The sequence below is a fragment of the Schistocerca gregaria genome, chromosome X, assembly GCF_023897955.1.
Source record: "Schistocerca gregaria isolate iqSchGreg1 chromosome X, iqSchGreg1.2, whole genome shotgun sequence".
In the NCBI taxonomy this organism is placed as follows: domain Eukaryota; kingdom Metazoa; phylum Arthropoda; class Insecta; order Orthoptera; family Acrididae; genus Schistocerca; species Schistocerca gregaria.
The window spans coordinates 31115883-31133502 of NC_064931.1; the positions used below are offsets into that span (position 1 = coordinate 31115883).

Below are 17620 nucleotides of genomic sequence, written 5' to 3' on the forward strand. Positions count from 1 at the left end.
CATACAATGCATCGGTTATGAAAGTGGCTAACATTGAAGCTGCTATCATAGTGCCTAACGTTGAAGCTGCTATCGAAGTGGGCTGCCACCATTCGGGTGCGGCACGTATGTCGTCTTCACCTAGGGGTCGCTGCTGTTGCATTGTTATCCTGGAGGGAGGGCGGTCAGTGTGCGATTGGCTGACCTCTTCTGAGCCTTCTCTTCTCTGTCGTTACCGACTGGCATGCCGGTGCTGACTTTCCCCCACTTATGGTAGCTGATCTCCTGTTAATTGGATCTGCCTCAACAGAAGACAATACCTTGGTGGGCATCAGATATCTCAGAAGCCATTAGAGATTGTAAGCGGGCTGTCCAGTACCATTAGTGGCACCCATTGCTGGAGCATCTCATTGCTTTTAAATAGCTCTATTCCCTAATAAAACAACAGAAGCAAGAATGCTGGGAATTGTAGTTTCAACCATCGGACCATGTCTCTCCCATTCGCAGGTTTAGGCAAAGATCAGACATCTCTACAGATGCTAGAGCACAGCAGGTGCACCTGATACCTTGAATGGCACTGTCTGCACTGACCCAGATGCCATTGCTGAGCATTTTGCTCTGCGTTGTGCTCAAGCCTTTGCATATCAGAATTATCAACCTGCCTTTCTTGTCCTAAACCAACGGGTGGAGCTAAAGCAGTTGTCTTCTACTATACCTCACCTGGAGCCATATAATGCTCCATTCAGTGAGTGGGAATTCGTCAATGTCCTAGCCCACTGTCCTGATGCCTGCAGCCTCAGATGATCTCTGTGTTGCTGCACGTAGGAACATAGTGTCCCTCTGGCATGAACACTGGTCTTCTCCATATGGGAACAATCTCTGGGAAATTAAACGCCTCCCAACAGCTTGGATGACTTCCTCTCGCCTCTTCTGTCATGAGGAAATACTTTCAGCACGGCTGCGTATTCAGCATTGTTATTTCAGTCACTGTCATTTGTTAAATGGAGATGCTGCACTACTGTGCTTACTGCAACCAACCATTGACAGTGTGCTATTTTCTGACCCAATGCCGATTTAATAACTGTTTATGTTTTAATATATGTTTGTCATCTGAATTAAGATGTTTTAGCAGATACAGCATGAGCTGTAGATCACATTTTGCTTTTTATTTGTCAGAGTAATATGGTGAAGGAAATTTAATTTTCAACCGTTTGAGTACCCTCCTCTAAGGGGAAGTGATTGTTTTAAGCTACCCCTCTACTCCCATTGATTAGGCTCTGAGTATTAGGCCTTGAGTATCAACTGCATCTGGTAATTTACTATTTAAAGTTATATGACATGGGTACTTACGACCTCAGCTGTTTTGCGGCCTAAAGTTACAGCAGCAGCAACTCTTATTGTGGATTCCAGAGGTTTTTGTCCCTCAGAAACGTATTGCAGGTATAAATAAATAGTGGCTGGCAAAAGTAGACTGTTATTGTTGTGGTCTTCAGTCCAGAGACTGGTTTGATGCAGCTCTTCGTGCTACTCTATCCTGTGCAAGCTTCCTTATCTCCCAGTACCTACTGCAACCTACATCCTTCTGAATCTGTTTAGTGTATTCTTCACTTGATCTCTCACTATGATTTTTACCCTCCACACTGCCCTCCGATACTAAATTGATGATCCCTTGATGCCTCAGAATATGTACTACCAAGCGATCCCTTCTTCTAGTCAAGTTGTGCCACAAGCTCTTCTTCTCCTCAATTCTATTCATTACCTCCTCATTAGTTGTGTGATCTACCCATATAATATTTAGCATTCTTCTGTAGCACCACATTTTGAAAGCTTCTATTCTCTTCTTGTCTAAGCTATTTATCGTCCACGTTTCACTTCCATACATGGCTAGACTCCATACAAATACTTTCAGAAACGACTTTCTGACACTTAAATCTATACCCGATGTTAACAAATTTCTCTTCTTCAGAAATGCTTTCCTTGCCATTGTCAGTTTACATTTTATATCCTCTCTACTTTGACCATCATCAGTTATTTTGCTCCCCAGATAGCAAAACTCATTTACTAAATCTAATTCCCTCAGCATCACCTGACTTAATTCGACTACATTCCATTATCCTCATTTTGCTTTTGTTGATGTTCATCTTATACCCTCCTTTCAAGACACTGTCCATTCCGTTCAGCTGCTCTTCCAGGTCCTTTGCTGTCTGACAGAACTACTACGTCATCGGCAAACCTCAAAGTTTTTATTTTCTCTCCATGGATTTTAATTCCTACTCAGAATTTTTCTTTTGTTTGCTTTACTGCTTGCTCAATATACAGATTGAATAACATTGGGGATAGGCTACAACCCTGTCTTGCCCCCTTCCCAACCCCTGCTTCCCTTTCATGCCCCTCATCTCTCATAACTGCCATCTGGTTTATGTACAAATTGTAAAGAGCCTTTCGCACCGTGCCACCTTCAGAATTTGAAAGAGAGTATTCCAGTCAACATTGCAAAAGGTTTCTTTTTTGCAGATGTGAAAATTACCGAAATATCAGTTTTGTAAGCCACATCTGTCAACACCTGCTTTCTTTGGGATTGGAATTATTATATTCTTCTTGAAGTCTGAGGGTATTTCGCCTGTCTCATACATTTTGCTAACCAGATGGTAGTTTTGTCAGTACTGGCTCTCCCAAGGCCGTCAGTAGTTCTAATGGAATGTAGTCTACTCCTGGGGCCTTGTTTCGACTTAGGTCTTTCAGTGCTCTGTCAAACTCTTCATGCAGTATAATATCTCCCATTTCAACTTCATGTACATCCTCTTCCATTTCCATAATATTGTCCTCAAGAACATCGCCCTTGTATAGACACTCTATATACTCCTTCCACCTTTCTGCTTTCCCTTCTTTACTTAGAACTGAGTTTCCATCTGAGCTCTTGATATTCATGCAAGTGGTTCTCTTTTCTCCAAAGGTCTCTTTAATTTTCCTGTAGGCAGTATCTATCTTACCCCTAGTGAGATAAGCCTCTACACCCTCACATTTGTCCCCTAGCCATCCCTGCTTAGCCATTTTGCACTTCCTGTCGATCTCATTTTTGAAACGTCTGTATTCCTTTTTGCCTGCTTCATTTGCAGCATTTTTATATTTTCTCCTTTCATCAATTAAATTCAATATATCTTCTGTTACCCAAAGATTTCTACTAGCCTTCATCTTTTTACCTACTTGATCCTCTGCTGCCTTCACTATTTCATCTCTCAAAGCTACCCATTCTTCTTCTACTGTATTTCTTTCTCCCATTCCTGTCAATTGTTCCCTTATGCTCTCACTGAAACTCTGTACAACCTCTGGTTCTTTCAGTTTATCCAGGTCCCATCTCCTTAATTTCCCACATTTTTGTCTACAGGTCATAACCAATAGATTGTGGTCAGAGTCCACTTCTGCCCCTGGAAATGTCTTACAATTTAAAACCTGGTTCCTAAATCTCTGTCTTACCAGTATATAATCTATCTGAAACCTGTCAGTATCTCCAGGCTTCTTCCACGTATACAACCTTCTTTCTTGATTTTTGGACCAAGTGTTAGCTATGATTAAGTTATGCTCTGTGCAAAATTCTACCATGTGGCTTCCTCTTTCATTCCTAACCTCCATTCCATATTCACCTACTACGTTTCCTTCTCTTCCTTTTCCTACTATAGAATTCTAGTCACTCATGACTATTAAATTTTTGTCTCCCTTCACTATCTGAATAATTTCTTTTATGTCATCATACATTTCATCAATCTCTTTGTCATCTGAGGAGCTAATTGGCATATAAACTTGTACTACTGTGGTAGGCCTGGGCTTCGTATCTATCTTGGCCATAATAATGTGTTCACTATGCTGTTTGTAGTAGCTTACCCGCATTCCTACTTTTTTATTCATTATTAGACCTACTCCTGCATAACCCCTATTTGATTTTGTATTTATAACCCTGTATTCACCAGACCACAATTCTTTTTCTTCCTGCCACCGAACTTCACTAATTCCCACTATATCTAACCTTAACCTATCCATTTCTCTTTTTAAATTTTCTACCCTACCTGCCTGATTAAGAGATCTGACATTCCTGAGAAGTCCCCACCCAGAGATTTGGATGGGGTACTATTTTACGTCAGAAATATTTTACCCAAGAGAATGCCACCATCATTTAACTGTACAGTAAAGCTGCATGCCCTTGGGAAAAATTACGGCTGTAGTTTCCCCTTGCTTGCAGGCTTTTGCAGTACCAGCACAGTAAGGCCGTTTTGGTTAGTGTTACGAGGCCAGATCAATCAATCATCCAGATTGTTGCCCCTGCAACTACTGAAAAGGCTGCTGCCCCTCTTCAGGAACTACATGTTTGTCTGGCATCTCAACAGATACCCCTCTGTTGTGGTTGCACTTACGCTATGGCTAGCACGCAAACCTCCCCACCAACGGCAAGGTCCATGGTTCATGGAGGGGGAAAAGTAGACTAGTTTCATTAATTACTGTTCACATCTGCGAGACCTATAAAAAAATATGACTAATGGTGGATATTTACCATATACAAAGGAGGATGGCATGATTGGTCACAGGTTTGTTTGGCTCACAGGAGAAGACCAGAATCTGAATTGGCAGACTATTGAAGATATATGTACATCATTCCACAAAAGACTGCATACAAAATTTCAAGAACTAGTATTAAGATAAGAATATAGAGGCATTCTTCTGCCCTGCCATGTATTATTCCCGTAGGTAATGTGAAGACAAATTTAAATTATAGCTTGCACAGATGCATTTAATCAGTCATCCTTCCCGCACTCTGTACATGCTTTGAATGAGAAGAAACTCTGACATGTGATACCATGCAAAGTACCCAATCAGGGGCTCAGCATTCATTTGCTGAGTACAGGTTTGGTGACACTAGGGTTCCTGAGCTGGGAGCTGGTAAGCACCGACAGTCCTCTGTCACTGTAAGCTCCTGGCATGCTTCAGCGCCCACTGTGGGGCGAGTGGTGGAATGTTGTGTGTTTGGGAAAATGGGGGCCTTGGCTTCACTGCCTGGACTGCAAGGAAGGTACACAACTCTATAAAAAACCTGTCAACCTCAAGGTGTGCTAAGTGCTGACAAGGTGAATGGCTATTGAGATAAAACAGTCTCTAACAGCAACCTCTGGGGTGTCTTTCACCCTCTAGTTTTATAAGGCTTGCTGAAGCATGTAGGCTCTGCCTGGGTCGATGTTGGTTTCCCTAGTATCTCGTGGGATCCTTATGGAACAGTCTCGTCAAACTATTACTCCTGATGAAATGGCTGTACTGTCAGGTAGTACCTACACGCATCGTCAAAGAGAGCTCAGTTGGTGAGTCCTCCCACTAAGAAGTCTCAGAATCATAGTACGAGTATTGGTGTGCCATTAACACTTACATTATAATCAAGCGAACAGAGGAACCTTTGAAAAGGTCTCTGCTTTTTATATTAACAAGGTGTTGCTGCGCCTCTAAAAAGTGTCAAATGACTTCGTAATGGAACACTTCTAGTTGAAACTGCTAATTCAAATCAAATATCAAAGCTTCTGGGGTGGAAGGCCTTAGGTGAATACACAGTTGAGGCTGAGTTGCATAACACCCCTACTAACGTTAAGGGTGTGGTTACCTGCTCCAATCTAATGGAGGTGAACCCCACAGAGTTACGTGAAGAATGGAAAAATATTGGCGTCACGGAAGTGCAGGATTATACGAGGAGAGTCAGTGGCAAATTGGAAAAATTGGCAACATTTATTCTAATGTTTAGTACTCTGGAATTATCAGAACATATCCTTGCAGACCATATCCATCCTAAGGATAAGCCATATGTTCCTAACCCAATGTTATGCTTCAGATGTCGAAGATTTGGCCATACCACTATGGGATGTAGTGGGAGGACTACAGGTGGCAATTGTGGAGGCTCTTCTCACAAATCAGGCAGTTCTTTATACTCCAACACCATGGCAAGGAGGTGAACTTTCGCTGGGTACCTTGCCACATCAGGATACAGGGAAACGACATGGCCGGCAAAGCCACCAAGGAAGCATGTCGGGATGGGGCTGTCTGTCAGTATCAGATCCCTTTGCATGCCATCATCTCATTTTCTGAAACACATTATGTGTCAATGGGAGACTGAATGGTTGCAGATGACAGAAAACAAACTGCAGTCACTCAAATTGACTGCTAAGGCATGGCAGAATTCATGTCAGCCTCACCACTGGAAGGAGATTCTGCTTACCAGACTGAGCATCGGACGTAGCCCTTTAACACATGGCTTCCACCATTGTGTGAAGTTTGTGGCATGCCACTTTCAGTTCAGCATATTTTGGCCCTGTGTGTCCTATGTACTGATATTAGGGCAGCCCTGAGTCTTGATGGAGATCTGCCCACCATCCATGCAGATACTGTTTCCAGTGTTACAAAAGTTGTGAAATTTTGTGAACTGTCAGGCCTTATCCTTAAATTGGTGGGGAAGGGAGGCAGACTTTAATATATTATAACCTGCTCTACATGTGGGGACAGCCTTCGTCCCCACTCATGAGATTGGCATGCTGACTTTTCGTCAGGGCGCTGGTGCCCACGATGTTGAGCGCCCCTGACTTCAAATCATCATCATCATCATCATCATCATCATCATCATCATCATCATCATCTACATCTACCAAGCACTTCAGTAGTGGTTTGCAGAGTATGTATGTAGATGTAGATGTAGATGTAGATGTAGATGCCCTCCACATACCACATTAGCCAATCGCTTTACAGAGCATACATTAGTGCTCATAAACATAATGGAATCTGTAATTTTGTATGTAATTGAAGGAGTTTATACCTTATTGACACTTGGCAGAAAGCACACGTCATATAAAAAGACTCAAGAAAATCTTCTCGGGGACATTTCTTGCATTTTAAATGTAGAAAAGGAACATGAAGTTGTGAGGTGAAGTCAAGGGCAGGTCGATAATAAGAAATACCTCAATATTGTAGTACTTAGTATATGGACTTCACAGTTTGATGATATAGTCAACAGGCCGATAAACAACTGCACAGTAGCAGGATTAGAATTGAACCCCACTTTCGGTAATTATTTTTTTGTTTTATTGAGATAGATACGAAGCCCACACCTATTACAGTAGTACAAGTTTATATGCCAACTAGCTCTGCAGATGACAAAGAAATTGAAGAAATGTATGATGAAATAAAAGAAATTATTCAGATAGTGAAGGGAGATGAAAATTTAATAGTCATGGGTGACTGGAATTCGAGTGTAGGAAAAGGGAGAGAAGGAAACATTGTAGGTGACTATGGATTGGGGCTAAGAAATGAAAGAAGATGCCACCTGGTAGAATTTTGCACAGAGCATAACTTAATCATAGCTAACACAAGAATCATAAAAGAAGGTTGTATACATGGAAGAATCCTGGAGATACTAGAAGGTATCAGATAGATTATATAATGGTAAGACAGAGATTTAGGAACCAGGTTTTAAATTGTAAGACATTTTCAGGGGCAGATGTGGACTCTGACCACAATCTATTGGTTATGACCTGTAGATTAAAACTGAAGAAACTGCAAAAATGTGGGAAATTAAGGAGATGGGACCTGGATAAACTGAAAGAACCAGAGGTTGTACAGAGTTTCAGGGAGAGCATAAGGGAACAATTGACAGGAATGTGGGAAAGAAATACAACAGAAGAATGGGTAGCTTCGAAGGATGGAGTAGTGAAGGTAGCAGAGTATCAAGTAGGTAAAAAGATGAGGGCTAGTAGAAATCCTTGGGTAACAGAAGAAATATTGAATTTAATTGATGAAAGGAGAAAATATAAAAATGCAGTAAATGAAGCAGGCAAAAAGGAATACAAATGTCTCAAAAATGAGATCGACAGGAAGTGCAAAATGGCTAAGCATGGATGGCTAGATGACAAATGTGAGGGTGTAGAGGCTTATCTCACTAGGGGTAAGATAGATACTGCCTACAGGAAAATTAAAGAGACCTTTGGAGAAAGGAGAACCACTTGCATGAATATCAAGAGCTCAGATGGAAACCCAGTTCTAAGCAAAGAAGGGAAAGCAGAAAGATGGAAGGAGTGTATAGAGGGTCTATACAAGAGTGATATACTTGAGGACAATATTATGGAAATGGAAGAGGATGTAGATGAACATGAAATGGGAGATATGATATTGCGTGAAGAGTTTGACAGAGCACTGAAAGACCTGAGTCGAAACAAGGCCCCTGGAGTAGACAAGATTCCATTGGAACTACTGATGGCCTTGGGAGAGCCAGTCCTGACAAAACTGTACCATCTGGTGAGCAAGATATATAAAACAGGCGAAATACCCTCAGACTTCAAGAAGAATATAATAATTCCAATCCCAAAGAAAGCAGGTGTGGACAGATGTGAAAATTACCGAACAATCAGTTTAATAAGCCATAGCTGCAAAATACTAACACAAATTATTTACAGACGAATGGAAAAACTAGTCTCAGGACTGAAGACCACAAAAACATCATCATTTGATTAATTTGTTTAATGTATAGAAAATACAAAATTGATGGAAAAACAGTTCAAGGTTCTTAATAAGATTGTTTTGGCCCTCAAAAGGACTCAGCATGTGGTTTCTTCTTCACTTAATTTTGCAGTCCAGAAGCCTTCCACTTAAATGACCATTGCATTCCACCAGGACAAAAAGTATGCAGGGTGAGTCATAAAACTCTTATTTTCTGCCACCTCCTCCCAGGCAGCTAGGGCAACATCCCAAAGATCATTGGTGGGGAGAGAGGGGTTCTTGATGTAGGGTCAGACCAGTTTTCTCATGTGATCAGGTTTGTCCCCACATATGATTTAAATAGGGCAGAGGTCTAGTGTGGGATGAAATGAGAAGTCTCATACTGTTCTTCAGATCACTCCTGCACTGTAGCTAACAACCATATAGGAGACTGACCATGCTAGAAAGATATTAATCGCTTGCACTGATGGGATCATGATGGGTATTTCCCCATCAAACACTAATTGGTAGAATTGATTATCATCACAGAGTTTCCCCTTGACAGCCACACACTTGCTTTGCAGACCACCCTTTGAAAGCCAGCATAAGTGTGATAAGTAGTAGGTTTCTATTGCACCACAGTTAATCAAGGATTTTGCCATGTGTTTACAAGTTCATTATCCTGGACTTGAGTTGTTAAACGTGAACATAGAGTTCCAACATGCCTCGTAGATTCTCCAGAGGGGCCAGAGATAGCAGTCATGTGTGCATGATGTGTGCTTACTTATGTGACTGTGGAATAGCTGATAATGACTATTCATTGTCACCAACAGGCTATCCTGTCTGATGGCTTCCTCCCACATTTGCTCCAACTACGTTCTCTGTGCACTTAGCCCACTTACGGTTCTCCACTATTTCTCTCTTACACATGCATGCTCTCTCTCTCTCTCTCTCTCTCTCTCTCTCTCTCTCTCTCTCTCTCTCTCTCTCACACACACACACACACACACACACACACACACACACACACACACACACACACACACATCACTTGAGTAACAAATCCATCAGAGACATTTCAGCCCATCTAAAGTTTGACTGTCGTTGATGTGTTTGTGAAGTATAAACACAAAGGAACAACCACAACTGAACAAAGACCAGGCAGGGACCATAAAGCATTGAAAAGTATGGTAATAAAAATCATTTGAAATCGGCAGGAGTCACTTGTGAGTTCCAAAGTGCTACCAGCAAACTAGCTGTCACAATGACTGCATGTCGGGAGTTAAAAAAGAATAGTGTACAGTAGAAGGGTTTGAGTTTGGTGTATGTCTGGAGAATGTTACCTGCCATCATATGTAGTTCCAATAGTGAAGTAGAGAGTAGGTGGTGTTACAGTATGGGGTTATCTTTCTTGGTTAGGATGTGGTTCCCCATGATGCTGCACCATGTCATAAAGCAGCATCTGGGAGGTAATGGTTTGTGGCCGATAACATCCTGTTAGGGACTTGCCTGCCCAGAGTCTCAATCCAAACCCAATAGAACACTTCTGGGATGAGTTATATCATATATTTCGCTCAAGAGCCCAGCATGCAGTATCGCTACCTTTTCTGCTAGTATAATGTGTTGTGTGAATTCCTAAGGGACCAAACTGCTGAAGTCATCAGTTCCTAGACTTACACACTACTTAAACTAACAACAATGTACATACCCATGCCTGAGGGAGGACTCAAATCTCTGGTGGAAGGGGCCGCGCGATCCGTGATGTGACACATTAAACTGTGCAGCACCTTCTCTGGTTTCAGCTGTTGAGGAAGAATAGGCTGCTATTCCTCTGTGGACATTTAGACACCTCATTGAAAGTGTTCCACAACAGAGCTAAAGGCAAAAGATGGATACATGCCATATTAATGTCTACTGGATACTTTTGATCATGTGGTGTATATACAGTTATAAACCCCAATACTAGTTTATTAGTTGACTTAGGAACAGAAATGTGTATGAAAACCAAATTTGAAGTGAAATTTTGGTATTTCCACAGTGATAATTTTACTTACACACTTTTGTAATTTAGTACTTTCTGATGAAACTCCACAGGAACATAAATCAAAGACCAATCCAGAGGTGAGGTGTTAAATGTTGAACATATTGCACAGTATTAATGTACTAATTTGTATCAGGTTGTGAATAACTTTCTGTTTTACTAACACCATTTTACACAATCACAGATGACCAAACCTCCAGCTGTGTACAGTTGTGGTTAAAGGAAATATGTTGTGCGTATGTGAACAATTGAATTAAATTTGCTATTTGAAAAGCCTGGATTTGTTTGGTTTGTGCATCAACAGTAATACTGTGTCAAATATTTAGTTTTCTCAGTCAAAGGCCAATTTTGCAAAAAGTATTGTGCGTTATGTAATAGCTGTTGTGGTATAACACTAGATTAGTAACAAAGGGTAAATCATTCAAGGCTGAAAAACGTGATGGTGGTGGATAACAGATATGTTCTATTCGACTGTAGAGAGACTGAAAAGTTCTGTGCTTGCTTTACTGGCAATTATGGTACTGATGTATGTATGTACAGAGCAGTTTTGCAGTGTCCAAGTGATTTATATAGCTTGTGTGTATTTCTAGCTTGTGTGTATTTCTAATAATAATGGAATCAAACAGAAATTTGTTAGCTAGTGAATTTTTTCGAAAAGTGTCTGCCTTTATCGTTGTTTTGAATTTGTGTGATTTTAAATTATGGGGACTTCAGCATATTGCGAGTAATATTCTGTACTCAGGGTTGTAGTAAGTATCCTTATTGATCGTGTGTTACAGTGTATCATTCAAAGATATACTTAAGAATCTTTTACCATCAGCCAGCCGGAGTGGCTGTGCAGTTCTAGGTGCTACAGTCTGGAACCGAGTGCCTGCTACAGTCGCAGGTTCGAATCCTGCCTCGGGCATGGATGTGTGTGTTGTGCGTAGGTTAGTTAGGTTCACTTAGTCCCAAGTTCTAAGCGACTGATGACCTCAGAAGTTAAGTCGCATAGTGCTCATAGCCATTTGAACCTTTTACCATCAGAGTTTCCGCTCTTCTTGTTATAGTCAATATATTTTCTCATTGATTAAGGCCTGACTTTAGGACTCCTGATGCCTCTGATCAAAAATCTCTATTTGTCTAACATGAGTTGCAAACCTGAAACCATGCTTTTTATACACACACACACACACACACACACACACACACACACACACACACACACACACACACACATTGTGGCCTCAGCAGCCAAAGACTGTGGTCATGTGTGTGTGATTGCGTGTGTGGGTGTAGGCATGTGCTATCCCCAACAAAGTCCTTCTTGGCCGAAAGCTCATTTTTTGGCAGCTTTTTTGTTGTACCCGTACGTGACTCAGCATCTCCATTACATGGAATTAGCAACTATCCATAATTTTGTTAAAACTTAATAAAGTGTCACACAGTAAATGTAAATGCTAACACTATAATTGCCCTTTCATTAAAATTAAATAGAAGCAGTGCAAACAACTTACATTACACTTCGAAAGATACTACAGGCAAAACACTGATCAGTGAAATAACAAAGTGGTTTTTCTTGCCCTGTCATTTCCAGGCAAGCATGATTTCCTCATAGTCCAGTTTTATTGTCAGGTCTGGTTCAGTTGCAAGGACACAAAGATAACTATGACAGTCCTCTTTTTGCGATGTTAAATAATTATTTACATGTTTTACAGCAGAAAATGATCTTTCTGTGAGAAACTGGAAGCAGGAGTATTTAAGTATATTTGAAGAGCTATGTTCAAATTTGGGTAAACATTCTCTAAGTTGCTACCTTTTAGCATCTTGCATCATTCTGGAAGAGAGTATGACTCATATTTTATTGTTTACATCAGAGATGTAGCTTTTGGAGTGTAAACTGAGTCTTCAGGAACTGAATTGTAGACTTGCTTAAGGCTGGATGACACTTTACAGATTTCAGGTGGACTTAGCTTACTCAGGTTTGACAAAAATGTTAATGGTTCATTGAAGTCCTTATAAGAAGAAACTCTTGTTCAGTTGTTCAATCAGTTTATCCAAAATCAAAAGGAAGGATATCGTCATCTCATCAGATTCATTAATTTCTTCAGTGTCTGAATCAGATCCATCAAAGAATTTTTTGTTTTCCTATTACATTTCTTATTCACTTGTCATTTGATTTAATGAACTAAAGCAAACTGTATTTAGTCATCCATATGAAAATCATAAAGAGTCCATCTGCTACTTGCTGCTGTTATACATGCATGTGCAATGTAAGAAAGTTATTTCATCATTTGACTCAAAAAAGTTAAAAATATCTGTTTATAAAACTGCCTGGAAAATTTCAAAAAGACATTGTTTTATTTATGAATGGGGGAAAAAAGCATGAATATCTTTTGTTTACAGTTTATTAACCCTCTAACTAGAACATCTTTAATTCGGCAGTTAGGCGGAACATCAGTATCCTAGACCGCTAGAACTTATAAACTACATTTTTCTCCCCGTTTTTGAATTTTTCGCTGTTCCAAATCGTTTTTATCAATGCTTAAGGCATAAATAAACATAATACTAAGTTTTTAAACCATAAAATTTGTTATGTTACCAACAAATACAAAATTATTACTGAAAAGAACTTCAGTCTGCAGTATTTGGTTGTTTACATTTTACTTGTTTGGAAACTTTTTGTGTTTAACATTATGACAATTACTTGTAAAGAAACTGAATACTCACAAATAATGCAACAACAAAATTTAACATTCATTTTTCATGGCACAAGTTTTGCACACTTTTCATGAACACTCCAAGCACATTGGCTCTTTACAACAAATACATTTGTATGCCGTTTTCCTTCTCTCCCCCCCCCCCCCCCCCCCCCTCCCTCAAGCATGTGTGTTGGACATGAAGTGTTATCAACTCGAACTAAAAATTTATTGCATTGGCTAACAATTTTTTTTTCTTTTGCTGCATCTTCCTCTACAGGTGAAATAATATTTCGTAGCTCTTGAGGCGGGTTGGAGGTTGCCAGTCAGGATTTCATGAAATTGTGGACCAAATATAACAGACTCTTTTCAGGAAATCAAAACGTGATATGGTTTTTGTTTCTTCAAAAAGTACTTGCGTTTGATCTGGCCATGGCCACTATGTGATAAAAAAATTGCCAACAGCCACCTTCTTGTTTTACGATTAGCAGAATCAACACTGCACTCCATATCTAGTGTGTCTGTTCCACTTTTTGTGCCATTATAAAAAGATATGATTTCAAGTTTACCATTTGCAATGTCAGTGCATTGTCAATAGAAGTAGGACTGCCTTATTTTTTGGGGGGACATAAGAAAGCAGGGCCATGTCTTTTGTAAAGCTGTAATTCACAAGCGCTTGTTGCTTGAAATTTGGCTGGTATCTGGGGTTTGTTCCTTTGTAGTGTCTCAACTAATGTCAAATTGTGAGCTAGTGGCTCCTGAGCAAGTTCTGAAGAACAAACCAGTCGTCGCAACTGATATTTCTGTTTGTGCCGTACAGCCCTTTAGATGGATGGATTACAGATTGAGTGAGGATGCTAAAATTCTTTTTTGCTACAGAAAGTGTGGCTCCATCACATCCTTTGCTGCAGTAGATGTGAGCATTTTAACTATATGCATTATGTACATCTGCCAGACCCATGACTTTCATGCTGTTTTGTGGGTGTTTTGGGTGGAAGAAGGTACATAAAACATCAGTGTAGGCCTGTGCTGTCATAGTGCCATGCAAAATGATGACGAGTGCAAGGCCCCTCCATGGAAAACGTCGCCACACCATAACACCACCGTCTCCGAATTTTACTGTTGGCACTAAACACACTGGCAGTTGATGTTCACCGGCCATTTGTCATACCCACAGTCTGCCATCGGATCGCCACATTGTGTACTGTGATTCGTCACTCCACATAGCATTTTTCCACTGTTCAATGGACCAATGTTTACACTCCTTGCACCAAGCGAGGCATCATGTGGAATTTACCTGCATGATGTGCGGCTTATGAGCACCCGCTCGACCATGAAATCCGTTTTGTCACCTCCTGCCTAACTGTTACAGTACTAGTAGTGGATTCTGATGCAGTTTGAAATTCCTGTGTAATGGTCTGTATAGATATTTGCCTATTACATATTACAACTCTCTTCAAATGTCGGCGGTCTCTGTCAGCCAACATACAAGGTCAGCGTGTACGCTTTTGTGCTATACGTATCCCTCCACGTTTCCACTTCACTATCACATCAGAAACAGTGGACCTAGGGATGTTTAGAGTGTGGAAACCTCACGTACAGATGTAGGACACAAGTGACACCCAATCACCTGACCACGTTCGATGTCTGTGAGTTGCGCAATGTGCCCCATTCTGCTCTCTCACGATGTCTAATGACTACTGAGGTCACTGATATGGAGTACCTGGTAGTAGGTGGCAGCACAATGCACCTAATATGAAAAATGTATGTTTTTGAGGACGTCTGGATACTTTTGATCACATAGTGTATATACAGAATTTAACCCGCCCTCTGAAAGGCACCAAAGTTTCATTAACTGTCAAATGTGCTCCAGGGGTATAAATTTGCTGACAGTTCCAATCAACTTGTTAAATGTTTCTGTAATAGCAGCAGCTGGATCATTTTTCTCCCGCTGTTTCTTCGTGCTCGATTCATCAAATTGAAATGCTCTAAGCAATACTCTTAATCACTTTTCTGTTAAAATTGGTCTGCCCAAGACTGAAGTGGAAAGCAGCAAGTTCATAGGCTCCCTTGCTGATCTGAATATGGTGCAAAGAACTGAGAGTCCAACCACAGCATTCACTTCAATTAGTGTCTTTGTATGCTATACTTTCCTTTAGTTCAATAGCAGAACACATTTTCGCCAACTTTTTGTTGGTATGAATTACAGTCTTCTCAGTCATGTTGTCGGTAAAGAAAAGGTGCCATACTTACCTGGGTTTTTTCCCCACAGCGAGGGCAGGGCCTTGTGTATTGGATAGCCGTACTTTTGACGATGATGGATGCTGCTGTTCATGCCCTAGAACGTACAGGAACTGATGACCATGTGAAACATTTATTTCTGCCATAGTAAGAAACTGGAAGACAACTCTCATCTTGATTGTCATGGTCTGAACACACAGATGAGCTGGAAACATCAGTAGGCAGCTGTGGAGCGATAAGTCTGCTTCCGCTAGAACTTGTCAGGCTGTCATTGTTCTCCGATTTCTTCGCGGAATGGTGTATTTTCTACTTCAAGTATTTCTGAAATAGTTTCATCACCATGATCATCATCATTGGGGGAGTCATCATCATTATCTGTTTCACTATGAGGATCTAGGATAGTAAGGTCCTCATTCGGAATGTATGACTCGTCTGAATCTACTTTGGAGTCAGATTCTTCAAAGTAATCTTGAGAAAGTGCAAAGGCTACAATTTTTTTTCAACCAATTTGAAACATATTTCAGACCTTCCATTGTAAAACTGCATGTAAAACAGGAAAAAATGTATTTTAATGGGGATATTTCTATTGCTGTAACAAGTTTCCATAGTAAATTGTATTACGTGTGTGAATAATGGAATACTTAAATTTAAAACTTAAAATGGGAGTTGTTACAATTTTTTGTCCCGCTATGAATACAAAAATATTAACCGTAGTGTAGAAGCAAAACTTCCAATCAAATTGATGAAATGTTGCAGCAAAGAAAACAAAACTCTTGGAAGAGGGGAACACTGGTCGAAAAGACCAACAAATACATGACATGGGAACACACAGTCAGAGAGACTGGCAAAAACTTGACACTTTTAGGATCACCCGATCTGTCAGACTGGGAAGAGAATACACATTTTCGGAACATGGTCTCACAGACCAACAATAACAAAAATCTACTTACTGGAAAACAATGAATGCGCCAACAATGAGCTGTTGACCAGCCGTTATTCGGGACCCAACTGAGGATTACTCAGCTTCTTCATTGTTGACGTCAACTATGGTGGTATCTCAGACTGATGTTCCATTCAGATGAAGTTAACAAATTAACACTGGTGTGGATGTACCTTAACTCCATTTAATCACAGTTTAACATAATTATCAATCAAAAATGAAACATATGAGGACATTCACTCATAAGTTATTAAAATAACTAATTAACATAACTATATCAAACTATTTCCTACCTTTGCTACTAATATCGAGAATAAATGACACTGTAACACCCTTCTGCATGTGTATGTCAACTAATATTCCCTGGTGAGTGGGAGATTTAAATTTTGGGAATATGCACGTGGCATGGAAACCAATCAGCACTGTTAATGTGTGTCAGTTAATTTACCCATGTGAGTGGGAGATTTAAAGTATAGGAACTTGTATGATGTCCATGGTTTTCAAACAATTTTGTCCAAATATTGCTGCCCCCTAAAAAAACCTGCAGCCCTGGGCAATTGCCCAGTTTGCCAAGCCCCCCCCCCCCCCCTCCTTCAGTACAACTGTGATTCTAGTTGTTAATGAAGTTAAATAGTTTTCAGTAGTTATCATGCCAGTGATAATGCTTTATTATTATTATTACTTGTTAAAAAAGAAAGTCAGAAATTTTCTGCTTTGCAAATAAAATACAATGGTTTTGAAATGTTACAGAGCTGATGTTTCTTGAAACAAGTGCCAGAACAGGAGAAAATGTTGAAGAAGCATTTCTTAAATGCTCAAAATCCATATTGGCAAAAATTGAGACTGGTATGTATTCATATAATGTTGTCATAGCATTTTAAACTGTCTATATGGATCACCTGAATTTTATTGTTTTCCCTCATACATAAAAGCACATGATAAAAAAAGTCCACAAAATTAGCATGGGAACCACATTTTTAATGTTACTTGTTTGCTTCAGATGGTAGAGGTTATCAGTGATAGGGATCAGAATTTGTATGTTTCCAGAAGTAAAACTAGTGGGTTGTGAGGTTGGTGAGGTTAGTAAGTTTCAAGATTTAGTAACAGTGAGTGTCTTCCATTTCATTATAAGTGTATATGTGTTAATAAAGTTTGCAGTACCTGTATTGTATGACAGAACTACTTCTCTACAAAGAAATTAAGCAAATGTGTCACAACAGAATCCTGCAGATGTGAACAGGTATTTACAAA

General features: G+C 40.1%; 1 protein-coding gene across 1 annotated transcript in view; it reads left to right on the plus strand.

Annotated features, from left to right (window-relative positions):
• The window catches only part of LOC126298504 (ras-related protein Rab-4B), a 99690-nt gene that overhangs the window by 55755 nt on the left and 26315 nt on the right, over positions 1–17620 (plus strand). The window contains exon 5 of the mRNA XM_049989840.1: positions 17120–17215. Coding sequence (XP_049845797.1) covers positions 17120–17215 — 96 coding nt within the window. The remainder of the gene's footprint in view (positions 1–17119; positions 17216–17620) is intronic.